At 39.8% G+C, this 21,415-nt stretch overlaps 1 protein-coding gene across 7 annotated transcripts in view; it reads left to right on the top strand.

Moving 5' to 3' along the window:
• Positions 1 to 21,415, top strand: part of ZNF536 (zinc finger protein 536) — a 427,243-nt gene that overhangs the window by 247,920 nt on the left and 157,908 nt on the right. For all 7 annotated transcript variants that reach the window (XM_054049383.1, XM_054049385.1, XM_054049387.1 and 4 more), the window contains one exon: positions 8,346 to 8,498. In XM_054049383.1, the coding sequence (XP_053905358.1) occupies positions 8,346 to 8,498 (153 nt within the window). The remainder of the gene's footprint in view (positions 1 to 8,345; positions 8,499 to 21,415) is intronic.

The following is a 21,415-nucleotide window of genomic DNA, read 5'->3' as shown; positions in this document are numbered from 1 at the left end:
TAACAGTTTAAGATTACCATATATAGTCATTATAAAACCTAAATCCTTGATGTAACAATAGAGGCATCAAGTTGTCACTGACCTAAAGTTACCAGAGACCAAAATACAGTTAGTTTTTCAGTAATATTAGAATCCTTCATTTTAAGCCATGAAGTTCACTAACAAAAAGTTCAAGCATTTGTGATGATTATAGGGGTTTAGTTTCAAAATATAAGCGCTGGTCCAGATTGTACTCTCAGTCACATTTGTGCAGCTTTATTGAAGTCAGTTGGGTTGTACAGGTATAACTGAGGGCAGAACTGGGTCCACTGAACATAAAATGAAAAAAAAAGTTTCCGCTGAAGTTTATATATTTCATAATTTTGAAAATGATTCAAGCTAACTCCAAAGTATAGACAGAATAAGAAAAAAATGATGCTTTCCCAGAAATTGAATATTCTGTGGTATTTCTCAAGGTGAGAAATGGTTTAAGTACAGGCAGACCTGCAAGCCAAAACAACGGTGGCAGGTTTTTAGCATCTACTAAATTGCTGCTTCACTTCAGATTCAGAATATAGTATCTCCTGGTCAGAGAGCTACACGCATACTGTGTGGATCAGACTGGGTAGTTTTATAGATATTTTAAAAATTACAGTGATCCTAACACTTCATGTTGTGCCATATTTCATTAAGTTTTACAGGCAGTTCTAAAGAACTGCAAGTATTTTAAATTTCAGAAATATATGAAAACATGGGATTATGTGGAGCTTTAAAGATTTTTGACCATATTTTCAAAGGGACCTCCAATACAGTCTGGAAAATGCGTGTGTGCAAATGCATACTTGAGTGTGATTACCTATTTTGTGTGTGATTGCCTCTCCCATGTGATTACCTATTTGTGGCTAATTTGGCTATCCTTTTGTCACCAAGACTCCAACTGCCTTCAGTGGGAGTTTAGCCTGCAAAAGGACTGCAATTTAGCTCCTTTGTACATGAAAGTGCCTCTTCGTGTATGTGCAAGTACAGGGTTTCACAGAGCAAACAAATACATTTGTAAATTTTACAGGGTACATTTGTATCTTTGACAATTTGGGTTCTAGGGTGGGTGAAGTAAATCCTACCTACCTAACTACTATATGTTTTTATTTTTAGAAAATTAGTGCATTCTTTCTAGTCGTATTTATTGAAACACTACATAAAGTAGGCCACACAGCACTGATTTTGAGATCTTGAGGAAAATGTACACAATTTTCAAAGAAATCTTGTTTGAGTGATTGTCCATATGGATTCCACTTCTGGTGCACATGACCCCATGCATGTGAAAGAGGTTTCTTTTTGGCCAGCAGTGTGCACTGGTAACTCCGCCCTGGATGTCCTCACATCCCCCACACCCATGGACATAACTGGCAAAGCGAGTCCAACCATCCTTAACTTCCTTCTTCCTGCCTGTGGCAGTTTGACAGAACTCCTACAGTGTCCCCCTGCTCCTCTGCACACTGTGTAATCATCTGCTAATGTAGACATAGCCTAATGACTTGTCCAAGGTCAGGCAGGAAATCTGATTGACTAAAAATCTGAACCTGGGTCTCCTCTGTCCCAGTCTAGCTTTATAATCACTGGACCATCCTTTGTCTCTCATGTCTCTATCTCAGCTCATGCCTCTAGCTGAAAAGCAGCTCATAGCCCAGATTGGCTCATCACTGAGTAATCACAGTACCACCTGAGACTGTGGTCCACACTTCCCTCAATACCAACTCCTCAGTACTGATGTTTCCGGTACCAGTAAGCTCTGTGGTTGCAACTCTGACATTGACCTCCATGGTGCAGATGTTTCCTGCACCAACTTTCCCAGTACCAAAGACATTCATCATACAGTCGTAGTCAGCCCTGCTGTCCTCATCTGCTGTTGTAAACTACACTGCTAGAAGTGCTACTGCCTCAATACCACTTACTAATACTACCTCGGTACTGATGAGCTCTCCTGTTTAGGTTGCTGATGTGGTTTGAGAGTGCTCTAGGACACTAGACAGGGAGTCCCCCCTTGGAAGAATTAGATGCTTTTCTTCCTCCTCTTCCAAGAATAGCAGGGAGATTTCCCCCAACATACCCCTCCCTCTTCCTCTTATGAGCCATATCGGTCTGATACAGAATCTTGGGATCACTCTTACAAACACAGATCTTAGGGATTTCATGGGGAACATTTACTTCGGTTTCCATCCCGTTGGCCTCCAGCCCCTACAATGTTCAGTCTTGGGTCATTTGGAGCTTCTTGTGATAAGCAACCAGTTAGGAAATCTTCCTGCTCTCACCCCCACAAATCATCGTAGGTCTACTCAAGAGGTTCAGGAGGTACAGTGTCATAGTCTGCACCAGCAGGAGCATGACAGCAAGAAAGATGATGGAAGATCAATTGATTCCAACAGCAATATCTTCCCCCACATCCAATGAGGGAGTCGTCCTTTCTACTCCTTGTCTGCTGGATAGTTTTAGGACCTTCCCCGACCTCTAACAGAGCATGATCCCAGTGAAGGTAATGCAAGAAAAATCTCACAAATTACTAGAGATTCTGCACTCCTTCATGCCTGTCAGTGAGGACTTGTTGGAACACCAGCATCCAGGGTACCCCTGTACAATAAAGCTAAGAGGCATTGAAGAATATTTCTTCATCCACTCAGTCCTGGGCTCAAATGTGGTAGTGGTGCAAAAAGGTCAAAAAATTGATAGAAAGAGTTGGTAGAAAGATCTACTACATTGCTAGCCTCTAGATGTGCATTTTGAATGATCTGATGCAACTATCTAAACTGGGTCATGTTGTCACAGTCCATAGAGAAGATTCCATGGGAGCATAGGGAGGAGCTAAAATCTCAAGTGTCTGAAGGACAAATAGAAGCCTGAATATCTCTGCAGGCTGCTCTAGACACATCTGAGATGGCAGCATGTTCAGTGGCCACTTTCACTGTGATGCACAGGACTTCATGGCTTCATTCTTGTGGACTACTCAAGTTGTTCCAAATCATCATTGAGAGCATCCCATTGGAAGGTTATGAACTGTTTAATACGTGAACAGATGAAGTCCTGTATTCATTTAAAGGATCTGAGAACTGCTCTTCACTCCTTGAGTGCATACACTCCAGCCACAAGGAGAAAGCAGGCCAAAACTTAAAGCCTCATCAGACAGAGGCCCTCTACCTCGTATTACTATAGTATTTACTAATATACTACTCGTATATTACTATTCTGTTACTACGTATATACTATATATCCTGTATATATAACACACAGACAGTTGGAACCATTGAGAAAGAAACAGAACTTCGATCACAGGCAGCCCTCTGCCTCATCCTCCTCTGCTTCACACTTTGCATCTACCTTTAATAAGTTTAATGCCATTTTTGAGAGCCAATCAGAACCATGTGAGGATCTATACCCTGTATCCCCTGCTTTTGTCAACCACCATTTTTATTTTTAGGAGGCCTGGACCCAGATCTCCTTGGACCAGTGGGTCCTGGAAAGTATAAACAAGGGAAGTTCCAGCCAATTCCAGTCCCTTCGTCCTCTCCCCACTCTCCTTCCCTGTCCTATTTTAGGGACCCCTCTCACAAGACACTGTTAAAACAGGAGGTAGATTCCCTTCTGCAACTTAGAGCAATGGAAGAGATGCCCCTGGAATTCAGAGGCATGGGGATCTACTCCCATTGCTTTTTTAATCTCAAAGAAAAAGGAGGGCTGGCATCTGATTCTAGAGTTGAGATGCTTCAACAGATTCATCCATCATTTCAAGTTCGGGATGGTAGCCCTGGCCTCAGCTATGCCCTTATTAGATCCTCAAGATTGATTCAGTGGTCTCTGCCTTCAGGATGTTATTCCCATCTGTCCATAGATCCAGCACATAGAAAATACCTCAGATTCATAGTAGGGGACTCTTACAACCTTGAGTCTCTCCATGGCACCAAAAATATTCTCTCATTGCCTACGGTCATCACAACCCACTTAAGAAGATATGGCATTCAGGTATACCCATACCTGGATGACTGCTGATCTGGGGAAAATCTCACCAGCAGGTGACCAGGTTGATTCTCATGATATTAGGGTTCTTTACCACAGTGGAGCTCAAGATCAATAGAGAAAAAGCCACACTTTTGGTAACCCAAAGTATAGAATTCATACATGCTTTTACCCAGCACTATTCCATAGCTGATGCTTTAAGATCAGATGCCTGCTTTGGTAGAGCTGTCCTGCAATCCTTGTTTAAATAGGACTCCTAGCACCTTCTGTCCAACTATGAGGTGATTATTAGTGGAAGTAGAGTCCATCTGGACAATCACTCAAAGAAGAAAGAATGGTTACTTACTCTGCAGTAACTGGTTTTTTGAGACATGTTGTCCACATGGATTTCATAACCCACCCTCCTTCCTCACTTCTATGGAGTCCTATAACTACAGGATTCTGAATTGGCGAAGGAACTGAGGGACGGTTGGGTCCTCTCTGTCCTTTATGTTCTTGAGTGGAAGATATCCATGGCACAGGCATGGCCCTAATGGACAGTCCTAGCCAAAAAAATCGGATCTCATGTGCATTGGGCACATGCGCACCAGAAATGGAATCCATGTGGACACCACATCATGAAGAACCACAGTTATTGTAAGTACCATTCTTTTTCCTCCTTTTTTTTTTTTTTTGGTCCTTGGAATTGATCACCTCAGAGACTTTCTCCCCCACCCCCCAAATCCTGATTAAATCGCAAGTGGAATAGATTTGGTAGGACTAATCCTAGTTCCTATATGTCCACAGTGAAACCTTTCACAGATTGCTGGCACAGCTCAGTACAGCTGGCAAGTTTCCCACCAGTGATGGATGGATGGGGGCATGTTGCAAGTCAGTGTTGCAGAGCCATGAGGAGAAGCTTTACTTGTGCCTATATCCATTATTGTTAGCTTACTGTTACTGCTGCTAGCCCCCCTCATATTTATGACTATAGTTTTCTTATCTTACAGATCATACATGTAAGCTAATTTTTTCTTAACCCTCTATTGATTGTTTTAAGCCAATGAATGTAACTTATCAGATATTGAGTCAAATGGAACTTAAGAACATGCTTTTAATTAGCATCTGTATAAGTGCTTTGAAGAATGGGAATGGTTTTCTAACTCAGGTCCTAGTGAGAGGAGAGATGTGAGGTAGGGTCTGAAAGGGACAGACAGCAACCATGAACATACATTTTCATTGACTGAAGTAAAAAGAGTTAGATGTAATTCAGGTAGCAGTGACCTCCAGCACTTTGGTGGGCTCTGTAAGCAGAAGACTTAAGAACATAAGAATGGCCATACTGGGTCAGACCAAAGGTCCATCCAGCCCAGTATCCTGTCTTCCGACAGTGGCCAATGCCAGGTGCCCCAGAGGGAGTGAACCTAAAAGGTAATGATCAAGTGATCTCTCTCCTGCCATCCATCTCCACCGTCTGACAAACAGAGGCTAGGGACACCATTCCTTACCCATCCTGGCTAATAGCCATTAATGGACTTAACCTCCATGAATTTATCTAGTTCTCTTTTAAAACCTGTTATAGTCCTAGCCTTCACAACCTCCTCAGGCAAGGAGTGAAGAAGAACTTCCTTTTATTTGTTTTAAACCTGCTGCCCATTAATTTCATTTGGTGGCCCCTAGTTCTTATATTATGGGAACAGCTAAATAACTTTTCCTTATTCACTTTCTCCATATCACTCATGATTTTATATACCTCTATCAGAATTGAAAAGAGAAACCCTCAACACAGCTTTAAAGTCTTGGGAATGTGTTCACTGTGGGAAGAAAATATTCTTATAGGTAAGGCCCTGTTGGAGTAAAGCCTTTAGCGCTATCTACTGTATGTCTACTTAAATTAAAGGAAACTCTTCAGACCACCCACATCTTTCTCTGCTTCATTGTTGTTTTCAGTTTGCTTTTTCAGAGGGATTAGTGCTAGAGTAAACTCCATAGCCTCACAGCCTCAAAAAATTCAGTTCTGTGTAAAGTGAAAATTAGACTCTTAAATCTGCAAAGTGAGCTGTTTATCTTACAAATTTATTCTTTTTTATTGGGCCACACATATTCTAGATAGAATGATAAAAGGGAAATAGATAACAGACCATCATTTACAGTGACATATAGCAAAACATAACTAGTACTCTTATTCTGTAAATTCATCCTGAGTGGCTTGTTAACTTTATCTATATATTTATCTATAGTGTTCACAAAGTGTTTATTGATCAGTTGAGAGTTTTTTCTTTTCATTGTCATCATACTTACAGTATTTTGCACTTCACAATCTCAGAAATGCTTTTCTCTAAAGTAGTTTTGGACCTTATCATATAAAACTCTTTTGTTGAACACTGTACAAACAAACAGTGGAAAATCAGAATTCCTTGGGCAATTCGGAAATATAGGTTTGCACCTATCTATGTGTGCCTTGATCTTGAAAGACAGCATATACCCTGAATTATGTTACATTTAAATACTTGTGAATAATTCAAAATGACAGTTACTGGCCTTCTACTTAAATATTGTGTTTTAACTCTGCAATATTTCAAGTAGAACGAAGAACTTTCAGCGAATATAGTCAGGCATGTATTGGTTTTAGAAAGCTATGCTTTTTCACCTTTTAAAAAGTGACCATTACAAGGCCGAGTGCAAGTATATGGCAAAGCATAGTCCTGGTGTCTTTTTTTACAGATGTTTCAGCCATAGAAATATTTGCATTTCCATAAAGAAATGATTCTTCTATTTAATATGGTACAGAGGAAAGCTAGCTGGGAGTTTAGAACTTTAGATTTCTGTTACTAATTATTAGATTTTTATATTGTTTGCAGCTTTCTTAGGTAAGAGCATTTTGTTGTTGCAATTAAAAATATGACTCTTAAGGCTTTTCTGGATTCACAAGTTCACACATAGCTCTATCTGTTCTGTCAGTCTCACTCGTGTTTTCATCACTCCCCAACCTTCATCAAAATAGTGACAGTATCCATTATATGATATTTGCTTAAAATTTCTACTGTTACCTTGTTCAGTAATGCAGTATTGGGGTCTGTGCTACAGAATGTTTTTCTTAAGCCAAATGTTAAATACTTTTTGTTATGTCCTATCATTTCTGAATAAAAGACAACTCTGTGTAAATTGCATTCCATCTTCTGATAGCTTTGGTTACACAGCAAAAAGCTGAGGATGGAACAATTTTAATCAATACTTTATGGGCAAAATTATCAAGGCTGTGCACAAAGTTTTAACTATATGTTTCCTGTTAATATCAATGGGAGCTGCACAGCTGAACCTCTGCACACAACTCTCAGATTGTACCTATGTGTAGTCTGCCCCTGTAGTATAACAATATAGTAATTCCATTTCAAAATTTCTACATTTGCCATCCTACTTTCTCTGCTTTTGTACTGATGCATGTATGTCACATATTACATGGGAAATCTTCATAAATACAAAGTGAAATTTGAGATATAAGATTGGTTTTAATAATCACCTTTTAAAAATACCCTACCTTTTTTGTAATTTTCCTGTCAGTCTTATGCCTAAACTGTAACTCACTTTGTTCATATCCTGCTTGAAACATATTCCCAATAGCCATATTGTTCAAAATGCATGAGAAAATAACATCTTTTTTTAATTAGAAGATCTAAATGGACATATTAGACACAACAGCTATTGCAGTAAGATGTACAGTGAGCGTGCCCCCATATATGAAAATGTAGAGGAGAGTGGAAGAGAAAGTTCCCCTCACCTGGCCTGTTTTTTCATTGGCTTTCCCTGACATTAAGCCAGTCACTATGCCTTGTGCAGCCTAATGCCAGTGATGGAATACTGTGTTAGAAAGGTGACATTATCTGTTCCAATTTGTATGCAGAAAGGGAGGCAGTGTCACTTCTTCAATCTTCCCCAATATCTTCACAACTGTATTGTTGTTGTTTTTTAATTTTTTAATATAATTAATTAAAACTTTTTCATATTAACATGCTCAACTTTTCAATAATAATTATAAATTAACCATATTTAACAAAACAACTTTTTGAAACTTTTTGGGAAAAAATTAATAGGAACTAAGCAAAAGAAGAAATCAAACCAGCTGCTGACCCAGCTGTTTCCTTTCTTGTATAATTCAGTTCAATATAAAGGTACCATATGCTGTTTAAAGTGACGTTAGGAAAGATGAAATAATTTAAGAGAATAACAAGAAAATACATGAATTGTCAGCATTCTGTCAGATTTAAAGAATGAAATAGACAGGTGTAGTATTGACATGTTTAACTTTGTGTTGTGTTAGCAGTTTCAGCGAGAACAACTTCTGACATGTGCTGAAGTGATGTGAGAACATTTCTGTGTTTCAGACATCGGAGAAGAAGCTGGGAGATCGGTAGGAATCCAGCAGCCAGCTTTACTGAGAGACAGGAGCCTTGGTTCTGCCATGAAAGACTGTCCATATTGTGGAAAAACATTCAGAACATCACACCACTTAAAAGTTCATTTGAGAATACATACAGGTGAGAGGTGCAGGACAGTGTGGGTGTTCTATGCCATAAGGTAACAGGCTGGGGTTGTCAAGATGTCGCAATACATGTATAGATGGGAGTTGTAATTTCCAGTATAGACTGATACTCGGAGTCCGTTGAGAAAGATATATGGCAACATTCCTAAAAAAAAATACAGGAATGGTTAGATGGAGGAAAAGGTCACTTTAACAGAATCATCCTTTTCCAATTGTGGTAGTCTCAGGGCTTGTCTGCGCAGGGTTTGAGTCTGTACTAGAGGGGAGTAAGTTCTGGTGTGCACTAGCATGTTGTGCACCACCCTGCTGATGTGTGAGGAAAGTTCCCTAGTGCATATCAATGGGGTACTGTTTCAATTGGGACAGCACTAACGCACTCTAAGGAACTTTTAGTGTGCTCCCGCAGGGTCCACAAAGGTCAGTTAGTGTGTAACACGCTAGCGCATACTAGAATGTATATCCCTCTAGTGTGCACTAATGCACAGTGTAGGCGCACCCTCAGCATCACCTGCCTTCTTCACTGTTTCCTTCTGTTACCCTGGTTCTTCTGCATAAGTCTATTTCAGACTTAGTGATGCTAACTGCTTTGATGGCCTCCCTTAGCATATATTTAGGGATTCTCTATGGTTTTGCTCTGTTATTATTTTTGTTCAATTTATTCTTAACATACTATTTTAACCTCTTCCTGTGTACATGAACGCTTTAGCTTTTTCAGTTTTATCAAATATGGGTATAGCTTGTCATTTTAATGTTAGAATCTTGTCAAAGTCCCTTTCCATGTGTCAGAGGCTGGGTTTCCGAGCCCAAGCTCCAGCCTGAGTGGGAACATCTACACTGCCATTTTTAGTTCTGTAGCACAAGCCCGAGTCCGTAGACCTGGGCTCTGAGACTTGCCATCATGGTTTTTTTTTTTTGTGAGAGCCCCACAAACCTAAGTCTGTAGACCAGGCTCTGAGGTTTTATTGCTATGTGGACATACCCTATGATACTTTTTTCCGTGTGCCTGTATGGGATAGTATATTCTGAATTCTTCAGGCCTACAGTAACTCTGGGAGACTCTGCAAGGTGGGAAAAGGAGGATTGAGCCTTCCCAAAAGTTAAGTATATTTGTCACATGACATGGGTGGCAGGGACTCGTTTCTCTCTCCTCCTCTGGAAGCCATGCATGGGGGGTTATTGCAGGGTTTTTGTGGATAGTAATTGCTTAGGACTGAGTAGGCTGCATGTGGATAGGTCCAAAGTTGAGACTGTCATGGGCGGTCAAGAGCTCATATATTAATTACCCACATACAGTCACTTCTGCTACTCACTGGCAGGTATGGTTCTTTCCTTCCTATTCAGCAGGATAGTCTATTGGGTAATTTGAGTGGCTCAAATGTGTGGTCATCCAGGATTTTCGCTGCCAGTAACATCCCAGTTATTTTAGGAAATATGGAGCCAATGGTGTATACACTTCTACAGTTCATAGGCACAATGAACAGGATTAGGAAATACTTTCCACCTGTATCTCTTGAGTTTATTATCTTTGCCATTTTTTCATTCTACAAGGTATGTTTTTTTCATATGCAAATGCTATTTGTGTACCCAAATCAATGATTTAGGTGTCTAACCTGTTTTCATGCAAACATGTAATTCTGGAGTGCACAAAATTGACACTGCATTATTGGGTATGCAAATGGACAGACTGCTTTTGAAAATATGACTGGAAGGGCTGAAAATCAGCAAAAACAGGAAATTGAAAGGAACAGATGGAGCTTATGTCTTATCTCTTCTCCTTGTGTCTTTGAATTGTGGTACAATGGTTGACTATATAGAGGCTGCTTTTAAGGTCACTTTGAAAATTTGGCTTTAACATTGTTTAATTCATATAGAAAGTAAACACTTTAGGATCGTCTCTTTACTACATGTTTGGAGTTTGTACCGTTCCTAACACAATGGAACACTGATCCCTTTATTCACTACTATAATAAAAGTAAATAAATAGTAATTACATTATTTTAAAGGAGTCTTGTAAGCATAAGTTTTAAAATATTTTAACCCGTTTCTAATGGAAGATTTATAGAAAAAATATTTTAAAATAACCTGAGTGCAGTCCTCTTTCCTTCCTCTATCAACACCTTATTAAAATTAAGTGGTCATTCTGTTTGTTGTTTTAAAGATGACACTGATTATGCATTCAGTATTTGTGGCTCAGAATCCATGGACAGTAAGTGAATTACAATGGAAATATTCCATAAAAATTGTGCTTTAAAATTTACTTACAAAATCAAAACAAAAAGATAAACCTTCATGTAAATAAAGAAAAGAAAATGATTTGGGGAAACATCATGTAGTTTGCAATGTATTTAAAAACACAACGTTTGCAATGTATTTAAAAAAGCATAATAATTTTAAAATAGATAAAGATCAATTTCCATTGAACTAAGAACAAAGTATTTCTAAAATTATGAGAAGAGTATGTTTAAATGAAACAGTTACATATATGTAACAGTGTTACATATAATAAATAGTCATAATAAACATTATAAAATGGTAAATTACAAGAGTTATTAAATCAAAATTAAGTTGTTATACAGTAAATGGAAATGATGTAATAGATACCAATTATTAAGCAGATATTATATTGGTGGTTTTATACTTGTCTGTGGCTGTATTTTGTCAGTTTCCTGCATTTTATATCACACTCTGTCTTTATTATATGTCAGGATCATATAACTGACTGATTAAAAAAAAAACATTTCACTGTATTTCTCCACTACATTAACTCAATTACTGCTCTTGTTCTCATGGCACCTGCTTGTCAGAGATGAGCTTAAGCAATTTAGAAAAAGTTAGGTTCCTTCCAATGTGTGGGTGCTTGGAGGCACACAGGTCGAGTGGCGTGGTGCCCCAGCCAACACCAACTAACAGTATGACTACACTGCATTGTAAACCCAGACTCGGGCTCGGGCTCAAGCATGACTCCCTTCTGTCTATACACAAATCTGTCTGATTCAGGCCTGTGCCCAAGCCCCAGGAACCTGCAGGAGCGGAATGTTCGAGTCTGGGTCCCGCAGGGTTTGGGGCCAAAACCCCATTAGTTTGTAGTGTGGACATAGCTTGGGCCCAGACCGGCTGGCCTCAGGCCCTGAGTGTCTGCTAGGTGATGTCCTACAATCCCGTAGGTCAGTGCTCTTTGTCCTCTCTGTCCCAAGAATAGGCAGTCAACTCCCGGGAAACGGAAGCAACGCCCCCTTTGTCAAGTACAATAGCTCGGCATTTAAGCCTTGCATTTTATTCTGACTACTGAGCTGCAAACACATTGAACTGTCTCCTGTGTTTGCAATGGATACCAACCAGAAGAAGTCCTTTGCCAATTGTGCTGCTTCCTGGCCAGATTTTCATGAATTTCTGATGCAAGGCAAGCAAAAAGTTCGATGACCATGTGTGCCCGGAAATAGCGAAGAAGATGGCAGCATTGGAAATTCACTGGACCGGTGACCAATGTCGGGAGAGGACAAAGCAATTCAAAACCAACTATCAGAAAGCCAGGGATGCAAACCTCACCTTTTGGAACTTGCTGTTATCCCACCTCTTTTACGAGGAGTTTGACCAAGCGCTGGGTAGTGCACTGAACACTGACCCACTAGACTTCACAGCAGTCTGGTCAGCCAAGATGGTGACTCTCTCACCCATGAATCTAGAATAGGACTGGAGGGGATACAGCAGGTGCTGGAAGAGGCTACCAAAGTGATTCTGGTGCTGAGACCGGTCCCTGAGGAGGTTTTGCTGCTGGAGCAGCTGCAGAAAATCCTGGGTCCCTACTTGGAGGAGCTTTTCAGTGCCTCCCCTCCTATCCCCAGAGTAGCAGTCCGCCATGGAACCCGAACAGAAACTGAAGAAGCAGAAGTCACCCTTGAGCTTGGTAAGTTTCTGGCTCCATTTTTGTTTTTATGAATATAGTAATGGGAGGGATTTCCAGTTTGTGAACCAATGCAAAAGTTATTACCAGCCACGGGTAGCAGCATGTATTTGCTAATGGCAGATTGTACGCCAACAGCTTAGCATCCCTTCCATTTGTCCCCAATACCACCACCTCATGGAATTCAGAATGGAGAATCGGAAGTGCGAACAGTGAAACAAGCATTTAAAAAGTTTTAATAGAAACTTGCACATTCTTGCTACATGCTAGGGTATGAAAAATGTGAACTTTATATTGGTTCCCCTATTACTACGCCACTCTATATCAGCCTAAAGGTTTAATAAGCCATCTGTAATCAATGACCTGTAGGGGGGAAGGGTGAAATTTACATGTATATTAACAGGTGTAGTCCATTTAAGCTAATGTAGTCCCTATAGCCCATGGGTAATTAAATAATTTGTCCAAAATACAGGTGGGGGGTTGTATGCAGTCAAGAAATGTGCTGAGGGGTAATGGATACGTAGTCACATTTTGGGAAAGGGCATATTTTGGGGTGCCACATGGGTAGCTGATCAGCCCACTCCACTCATAGATGTGCTCTTCAGTCACCGTAAGTTTGAAAACTTATGTGGCATACATGACTGGCTTGCCACCAGCAGCTTGGAATAAAATGTCCCTTTGCCATTCTGGAACCACAAGAATTGTTATGTCCTCCAAAATATGGACTGTCTGCAATGATAGAGAGGGATTGTGTAGTACACCATGATCCACCTGCTCCTCCAGTGCCCAAGGTGGTCTACAATTTTTAAAATAAACCAATTGTGATTTTTAATTTACCATTCCCTGGGCCCTCTTTTCATTGCTGCTAACCTGATTGTGTCCACAGAGCTTCTGATGTCCGAAGCGTATGGGGTCTCACAAAGTATCATTTTTTGGCAGTCAAATTCCACAAGGATTTTTCCTGTTGTTATGCCCTGAGTCATCTGTGAATTATTGAGACAATAATGTACTCTTTTATGTCTGCTTGCAGGTCTCTCAACCGGCCATTGTACCTCAGCAGCTCAGACACATTCCAGCGGAAGCCTAGATCTCCATACCATCATGGATTGGTCAAACAGGAAGATTTTCTGTGATGAGCTTATGTTTGACATTCTGGTCAGGGTCAACAAGCAAGTGCAATACCACAGAGAGAAGGATTCATGGCAAGTAGAAAGGCAAGATGAAAAGAACAGGCAGGCTACAGAGCAGGAGGAGAGAATTGCTGCCATGTGCTCAGACCCAGGAACACTTTGGACAATTCCTGGTGGCTCATGCAACCAGGCCTTAACAGCAGCTGGACAGGGCAAATCTACTCCCTGCAGTCCTCTACCCCCGTTCAGGGCCTTCCTCCTCCCAACATACTTCTGTCCCCATGCTGACCCTCTCTCCCTTGCAGGCCTCCACACCCGTGCAGTGATGTCAAGTTCATGCTAAATGCACAAGAAAGGAAAAGGAGAACATGCCAGAGGACACACAGATTTAAGGGATTGTTTTGATGGCACTGGTTCAGTGTTTGCACTTTGTACTGTTTGGTTAATACACTTTGATTTATTACTGGTTTTGCTGTGGGTTTATTACTGAGTTTTGATGTTCTAATGGCAGCTGGGCTGCCTGCAATGCTATAATATTGGTTTTTTTTGTAATACATGCATGTTCACAAATAAAGGTTTTTATTTAATTAAGAAAGTTTATTGCCATCACTACATCATACAATGTGCATTTGAATAGTAAAGATAAACACACAGTAAGGCACAACAGAGAACTTGCATCCAGACACAATTTTTGGGTACATCTATGTACAATGATCCATAACGTAAATGCACAGCCCCCCTTTCACAAACAGCCATTTCATCCATAAGAAAATTTCATATCAACACCCACATTCACTGCATACAGTGACAGTATCCTCCTCTTCATTGTGTGATGTGACAGTACCTCAGTACCATGATGTGTGTACTGTAAGCATTGCTGTACAAAAACATTCCTAAGATAACTATCCCCCATCTTCCATTGCCTGTGCAAGTCCGTAATATGTGAGTGCAGAGCCCCCCTGATTTTTGTTGCTGGGTGCATCCTGTTCAAGCTGTGATAAATGCACTTTCTGGCTGAGTGTACTGAGTTCAGCAATCCATTGCTGTCATAGAGTCACTCAGGGGCAAATGGCTCACTTTTGGCTTCACAAAAATCATGAAGACCACAGCAAGTCACACTACTGCAGACAGCACTGATGACACCAACATCCAAACGTCTGTAAACAGCACCAGCAGGATTTCAGTCTGTCAAACGCACAGTCAACTGCCATTCTGTACCTGCTGAGTGTGTAACTGAACCATCTTGTGCCAGGCCCTCTGAAATCAAGATAAAGGTTCATAAGCCAAGGCAAAAGGGGTTACACAGAGTCCCCCAGGATAACAGTGGGGATAGTACCTCTATGACAATGTCATTCGGTGGGAATAGTGTCCCAGCCTGTCCATGAATGTAGATTCTTGACCGTCAGAAAACCCTGGCATGATGAACATTTCCAGTGCAGCTCACATTGACATCCATAAATCAGTCTCTTTGGTCTACAAGGGTTCTGCATAATAATGAAGTAGTGCCCTTTGTGCTTTATGTACTCATATACTCCTTAAGGAAAGCAAACTGGATCCCTGAATCCCATCAAGGGCCCTGGCACAGTTTGGAAAGCCCATTTTCTCAAAACAGGCAATTACTTCAGGGTTATTGTTTATGCCCATTGCCTTTGAGTAAATCACACTCCCAATTTCCTCAGAAGCCTCTGCCACCACTTTACTCACAGTTGACTTTCTAGCTCCAAATTGGTTAGCAATGGATTTGTCGCAGAGTGAGGTAGCCAGCTTCCAGATAGTTATAGCAACTTGCTTCTGGACTTTTCTAGCCACCCTCATACCACAAAGACTGTTGTGTCATGATGCTGGAGGGTTGGGGCAAGGTGCTCATAAAGCCATACAAGGTAATTGATTTATTGGGGGAAAAGTACAAGGCTTCACTGGGCAGGCTAAGTTGAGTCCCAACATCTTAATGCAGAGATTGGTTCTTCTCTGGCTGACTGAACAATATTCAGTCAGGGAGGAATTTTAAAGGGAGCATGTCACATTGATATTTGGCTGCCTCGTGAGAGGAAGAAAAAGCCTCCCCCAACCCCCCAAAGCAACTGGAGAAAGAGGTGGTGCCTTAGAGTAACTCCAGTGAAGATGGAGGAAGGAGCCTTAATGCAGAGATAGTTCCTTTAAATCAGAAGATCAGTGTTATGGATCAGAAGGGGTGTGTGTGTGTCCCCCTGTAACATTCCTAGGTTACTTCTTTATGTTAGCCTGTCTAATTGGGGAGAGTGCCCTTAGTTTCTTGTTTCCACAGAACTATTCATTTTAGTGCAGTAGAGAGGACTTTACTGCATGCTTGATCCCTGCAGCCAGATCAGCTGTGGTATGGCTGGACAGACAAGCCCAAGAACAGGGAGTTGTTCCCTAAGGAAGTGGAGAGCTCATTTGCTTCTCTTCTACCCTCACAGCTTCTTGCTGAAGAGGTTTTTGTTGGTTTGGGGTTATTGCTTTCCATGCCAGCCTGACCTTTCTGTTAGATAGGTCATCCTTGCTGTAGAACATCTACCTTCTGAGCTTGCATGAGTCAGAAGTCTGTGGATATTTTGTGTTTGGTAAGAGTACTGCCATGGTCAGATGTGACTCTCACAAACATATTGTTTATAAAAGCTAAGTGGTATAAGAATGGAATCACACAGCTGCATACAGATTGCAGCTAATTCTGAACTTCATTTGTACCAGTGGAAATCAGGAGTGACTCCATTAAGTCAAAGAAATTAAAGATTGTAAATAAGAATTTGAATCTGTGTCTAAAATTATGCCATGCTAGTAATAACTGATATTAAGCATACCAATAAATGAATAGCTAAATCCTACTGTTTCCTTAAATCATAGTAAAAACAAGAACATTCTTTAATATAGTCATGTGATGTCATTCTATCCAGTCTACATTTGAATATCCCCAAAATACCTTACAAAAAACAAATGAAATGCAGATAAAGTATGCAAGTGCAAACTGGGATATTACTAATAAAATACAGTGTGTATGAGTGGAGAGTTTGACATGCTAGGTACTTTACTTGGTTGGATATGACTATGCACTCATGGGTTATGTAGTCATCCTTAGGAGTATTGATTCTATTCTCTGCTACCACCCTTATGGGAATTAGAATGCTCAACATTCTTTTTAAGGACAGTCATTCCAGTAAAATGTCAATAGTGGTAATTGAATGGAGTGGAGGGATGTGGCTAGGGCATTGGCCAGAGATCTAGGTTCAAGCATCTGCTCTGCCACCGGCTTCCTGTGTGACCTTGGACAGGTTACTTAGCCCCTCTGTGCATCAGGTCCCAATATGTAAAATGATAATCCCTCCCTACCTTTCAGGGGTGTTGTGAGGATAGATACATTAAAGTTTATGTGGTGCTCAGATACTGTGGTATGTACCTTAGATAGATAGTGTACAAAATACATGGAGGTTTATACCCTGTAAGGTGCTGAACACCGTCCACGACTTCCAGAGAACCCTCAACTCCTATAGAAGTTAATGAGTTGCAGGTACTCATCATCTTACAGAATTGGGCTTGGAGAGCACATAAAGTGATAAAAATAAAAATATATTGTACTCTGAAACTGCTTATCAGCATGTTATCTAGAGGCAAATTTTCAAACTTGCACAAGGACCTTTGCATGTTCTCAATGTAGGCATTCAAGAACCCCCGTTTGTTTACACAAAGTCAGGGTTTGCACCTAGCATTCATACGTGCTCAAACCCTGACTTTTATGTTCATGTCACCCAGGTAAGGAACATGGAATAAAGCCATGTGTATGAGTGGGCTTGAGAATTTGGCCTTACACCTATGAAAGGGAGAGAGAGGGGCAAAAATACTTAGCAGGTTGAGAGACTGACCTGTAGTATACATAATTAATAGTCTATATCATGCATATCTTATATTTTCTCTTGGAAATGCGACCATGCAATTTTGAAACATGCTTAGATGAGCTGATGGAATACACTCAAAATGGTGCTGTTTTAAATTAATTCAACTCACATTTTCTTCCTAAAAAGAGACTGGCTGTTGCCATTCTCTCAAGGTACGTGTAGTGGGATGAGCAATATGAATAATTAAGGAAAATGGGACTGTGTGCTCCAAGAAAAGACAATTTTGGTATTGAACATCCTTTATTCTTACATTTCTAAGATGAACTAAAAGGACTTTTCATTTCTCTAGATTTCTCCAGATTTCCCATCCTTAACATTGTGCAGCTTGCCTTTTCCTGCCTTAATGACATCCCAAACTTTTGTTGAAAATAATTGATTGAATTTAAATTTCCTTAAAAGTTTAAGAGGTAATGTTACAGTATAAATTTCCTACCAAACACTAAGTAGGGAAATATCCATTAGTGAAATTAACTACAGTTTCTAGGTAGCTAACAATGTGCAGTATACAGTAGGGCATGGCTAATGAACACTGCAGTGGGTGATATTTCATTATACAAATTAATGCTCACATTTTAATGGGAAAGTCACATAATGAATCTCAGCTTCAGTGACAGCAATTAGAGACACAGATTGTCCCCTTCTGGACAAGGCACTGTTTAGCAATAAGCAGCTGTGTAAAAAGTCTTCAGGTTTACAACATATATATGCTTTGGGGGAATTAGTGTACAGTTTATATTAATGTACTGAAGCTTCACTGCAAAGGAACAACCATATTTATCTCTCCATGTGTTAACTAAGTAAAGACATGTTGAAAGACTAAATATCAAAGATGGGATGTAAATACATGAAAATGTTCAAGTCTATAACTTTACAAAAATTAAAATCTTTTACTGTATGTGGCATGATACAATGGAAAACCCTTAAGTTACTGGGTCAGAAGCATCAAATACTTTTTGGGGGGAAAGAGGGTATTTACATCTTACATATTTAGTTAAAACTCTAGGGAGTAAAGAAAAGAAGTAGTCAACTGATAAGTCTGAAAAACAGATTAATTGTGTGGTGAAACATGTGCATGATCCAAAAATAATCCTACAGAACCTTTGCTATTCCATTTGGTTTAAAAAGTGTGAAGTGAATGATTAGAATGATAAAAGAAATTACTGTGTAAGAATAGGCATAATAATGAACTAATTAAATCATACAGCAATTCATTTTTAAAATATCTACTGTACAATGGATAAAATAGGTTATCAATAACCAGTCCAATGATTAAAAAAGCTATAAGATGTTTTCAATATTTTTATTAAACAATATTCACTGGAGTTATAAGCTGTTTGATTTCATGATGCTTACTGTGAAAGACAATAACTATTTCTTATGCCGAAGTACACGTGATCAAATTCTGGATGTCCATTGCCTGTGGGGGCTGGCAAAAAACCCTCTGCCAGCTGCAAGAGCATTGCATGTGAGGTAGATGTGCCTAGCAATGACTGCTATTAAGGGGAGAGACCACTGCACAATGGAAGAACATTAACGAGGATTGGCCTGGTGATCAAAGGGCAGGTCCATGTGTACACTCTCTAAGAAGGCTTTTTTGGTTAAAATAAAATCATCCTGGTTAAGAAGGGAGATGTAAGAAATCATCAAAAGTTTTAAAACCCCAAATAAAAAAAATAGAAAAATGGAGAAGCTGATAGCAGTAAGTACAAATTGGCAGTTAGGAAATGAAGACATCTGATAAAGAAAATAAACGGTATTGGTGAAAAATCTATGTAAAGGACAATAAAAAGTCATTATTTAAATATATCAAAAGCAAATGCAATCCTAGCAATGGTATACATCTGATACTAGACCAGGATGGTAAACTTGGATGGTAAGCAGAAAAGGCAGAAGCATTCAATAAATATTTCTATTCTTTATTCAGATAGAAGCAGGATGATGTATTCATATCTTACAGTGACAATAAAATGTTTTCTATGTCATGAGTAAGTAGGAAGGATGTTAAACAGAAACCATTAAAGTTAAACATTTAAAAATCTGTAGGACTGGAAAACTTGTGCCCAACAGTATTAAAAGAATTGGCCAATGACCTCTCTGAAGCATTAATGTTGATTTTTAAAAGTCTTGGAACATTAGGGAAGTTTCAGAAGACTGGAAAAAAGCTAATGTTGTGCCAATATTTCAAAAAGGGAAAACAGAAAGACTTGGAAAACTATAGGTTGTTTAGCCTGACATCAATCCTGGGCAAAATCATGAAAAGGCTGATATGGAATGCAGTCAGTAAAAATTTAAAACATGGTATCATAATTAATGCCAATCAGCACAAATTTTATGAAATTAGATTTTGTCAAACAAATTTGATATAATTTTTTTGATAAAATTACAAATTTGGTTGACAAAGATAACTTCGTTGTCACATTAGACTTCCATAAGCCACTTGACTTAACCTCATGTGACACTGTGATGTTAAAAAAAAAATAGCAGTACACAAAATGAATGTGGCCTAGATTAAATGGATTAAAACACTGTTAACTGATAGATCACAAAATGTACTGGTAAATGGGGAGCCAGCATCCAATGAGGGGATTTCTACTGAGGTCCTACAGGGAGATTTTCTTCATCCAATGCTATGTAATATCTTTATCAATGATCTGGAAGACAATATAAAATCATTGCTGGTAAAATGTGTAATGTCACAAAACCTGGTGGAATGGTAAATAATACTGGAGATAGCCAGTTATACAGACTGACCTGGATCACTTGGTAATGTGAACAACATTTGAACAACATGCATTTTAACACAGCCAAATGTAGGGTCTTATATCTAGGAACAAAGAGAAAGGGTCACATTTATAAGATTGGGGGACTGTATTCTGCAAAGTAGTGACTTTGTAAAGGACTTAGGGATAATGGTAGATAAGCAGTGAGCATGAGCTCCCATGCAATGCTGTAGCTAAGAGGGCAAACACAATCCTTGGAGGCATACCAAGGGAAACATGAAGTAGGAGTAGGGAAGTGGAGCAATCTCATGGCACACCAGTGAGACCATTACTGGAACACTGTGTCCAGTTCTGGTGTACACACTTTAAAAAGAATTTCAAAATATTGGAAAGGGTGCAGAAAAGAGCAAAAAAAAAAAAAAGATTAGAGTGATACAGATCTGGAAAACACGACAGACTAAAGAAGCTCAATCTATTTAGTTTATCAAAGAGAAGGCTAAGATGTGACTTGGTTGCAGTCTACAAGTACCTACATGGGTAAGAGATTTCTGACAACATTTTAATCTAGCAGAAAAAAGTCATAATGATCCAATGGTTGGAAGTTGAATCTAGACAAATTCATACTAGCAGTAAAGCATAAATTTTGAACATTGAGGGTAATTAATTTTTGGAACAGTTTACCGAGGGACATGGTGGATTCTTCATTACTTGCAATTTTTAAGTCAAGACTGGTTATCTTTCTAACATGTATGTGTAAGGTTGTTTGGTTTATGATTTGCACGATATCAGTCTAGATGAGTGGTGGACAACCTGTGGCCCGTGGGCCATACGTGGCCATCAGGGTTATCAGCTGATGGACTGCAAGACAGTTTGTTTACATTGACTGTCCACAGGCATGGCCGCCTGCAGCTCCCAGTGGCCGGGAATCACGGCCACTGAGAGCTGCCCCGGCCACTGGGAGCTGCAGGCGGCCGTGCCTGCAGACAGTCAATGTAAACAAACTGTCTTGCAGCCCGCCAGCGATTACCCTGACAGGCCGCGTTCGGGCCACAGGTTGCCCACCACTGCTCTAGATTATCATAAATTGTTCCTTCTTGCTTTAGGAATAATCTGGCAGTGGCCTCCATATACAACCCAAAAATAGGTTATTCATTTGCATAGAATAATTAGATTGCACATAAGGACAGCAGGTGGAACTGGTAGTAGCCTGAATAGGTTATACATCCATGTTGCTCATCAGTGTTCTATACATA

This window comes from Malaclemys terrapin, chromosome 14, assembly GCF_027887155.1.
Source record: "Malaclemys terrapin pileata isolate rMalTer1 chromosome 14, rMalTer1.hap1, whole genome shotgun sequence".
NCBI classification, from domain to species: Eukaryota; Metazoa; Chordata; order Testudines; family Emydidae; genus Malaclemys; species Malaclemys terrapin.
The sequence above is the reverse complement of the archived record's forward strand: the minus strand, read 5'-3'. Positions and strand labels throughout refer to the sequence as shown.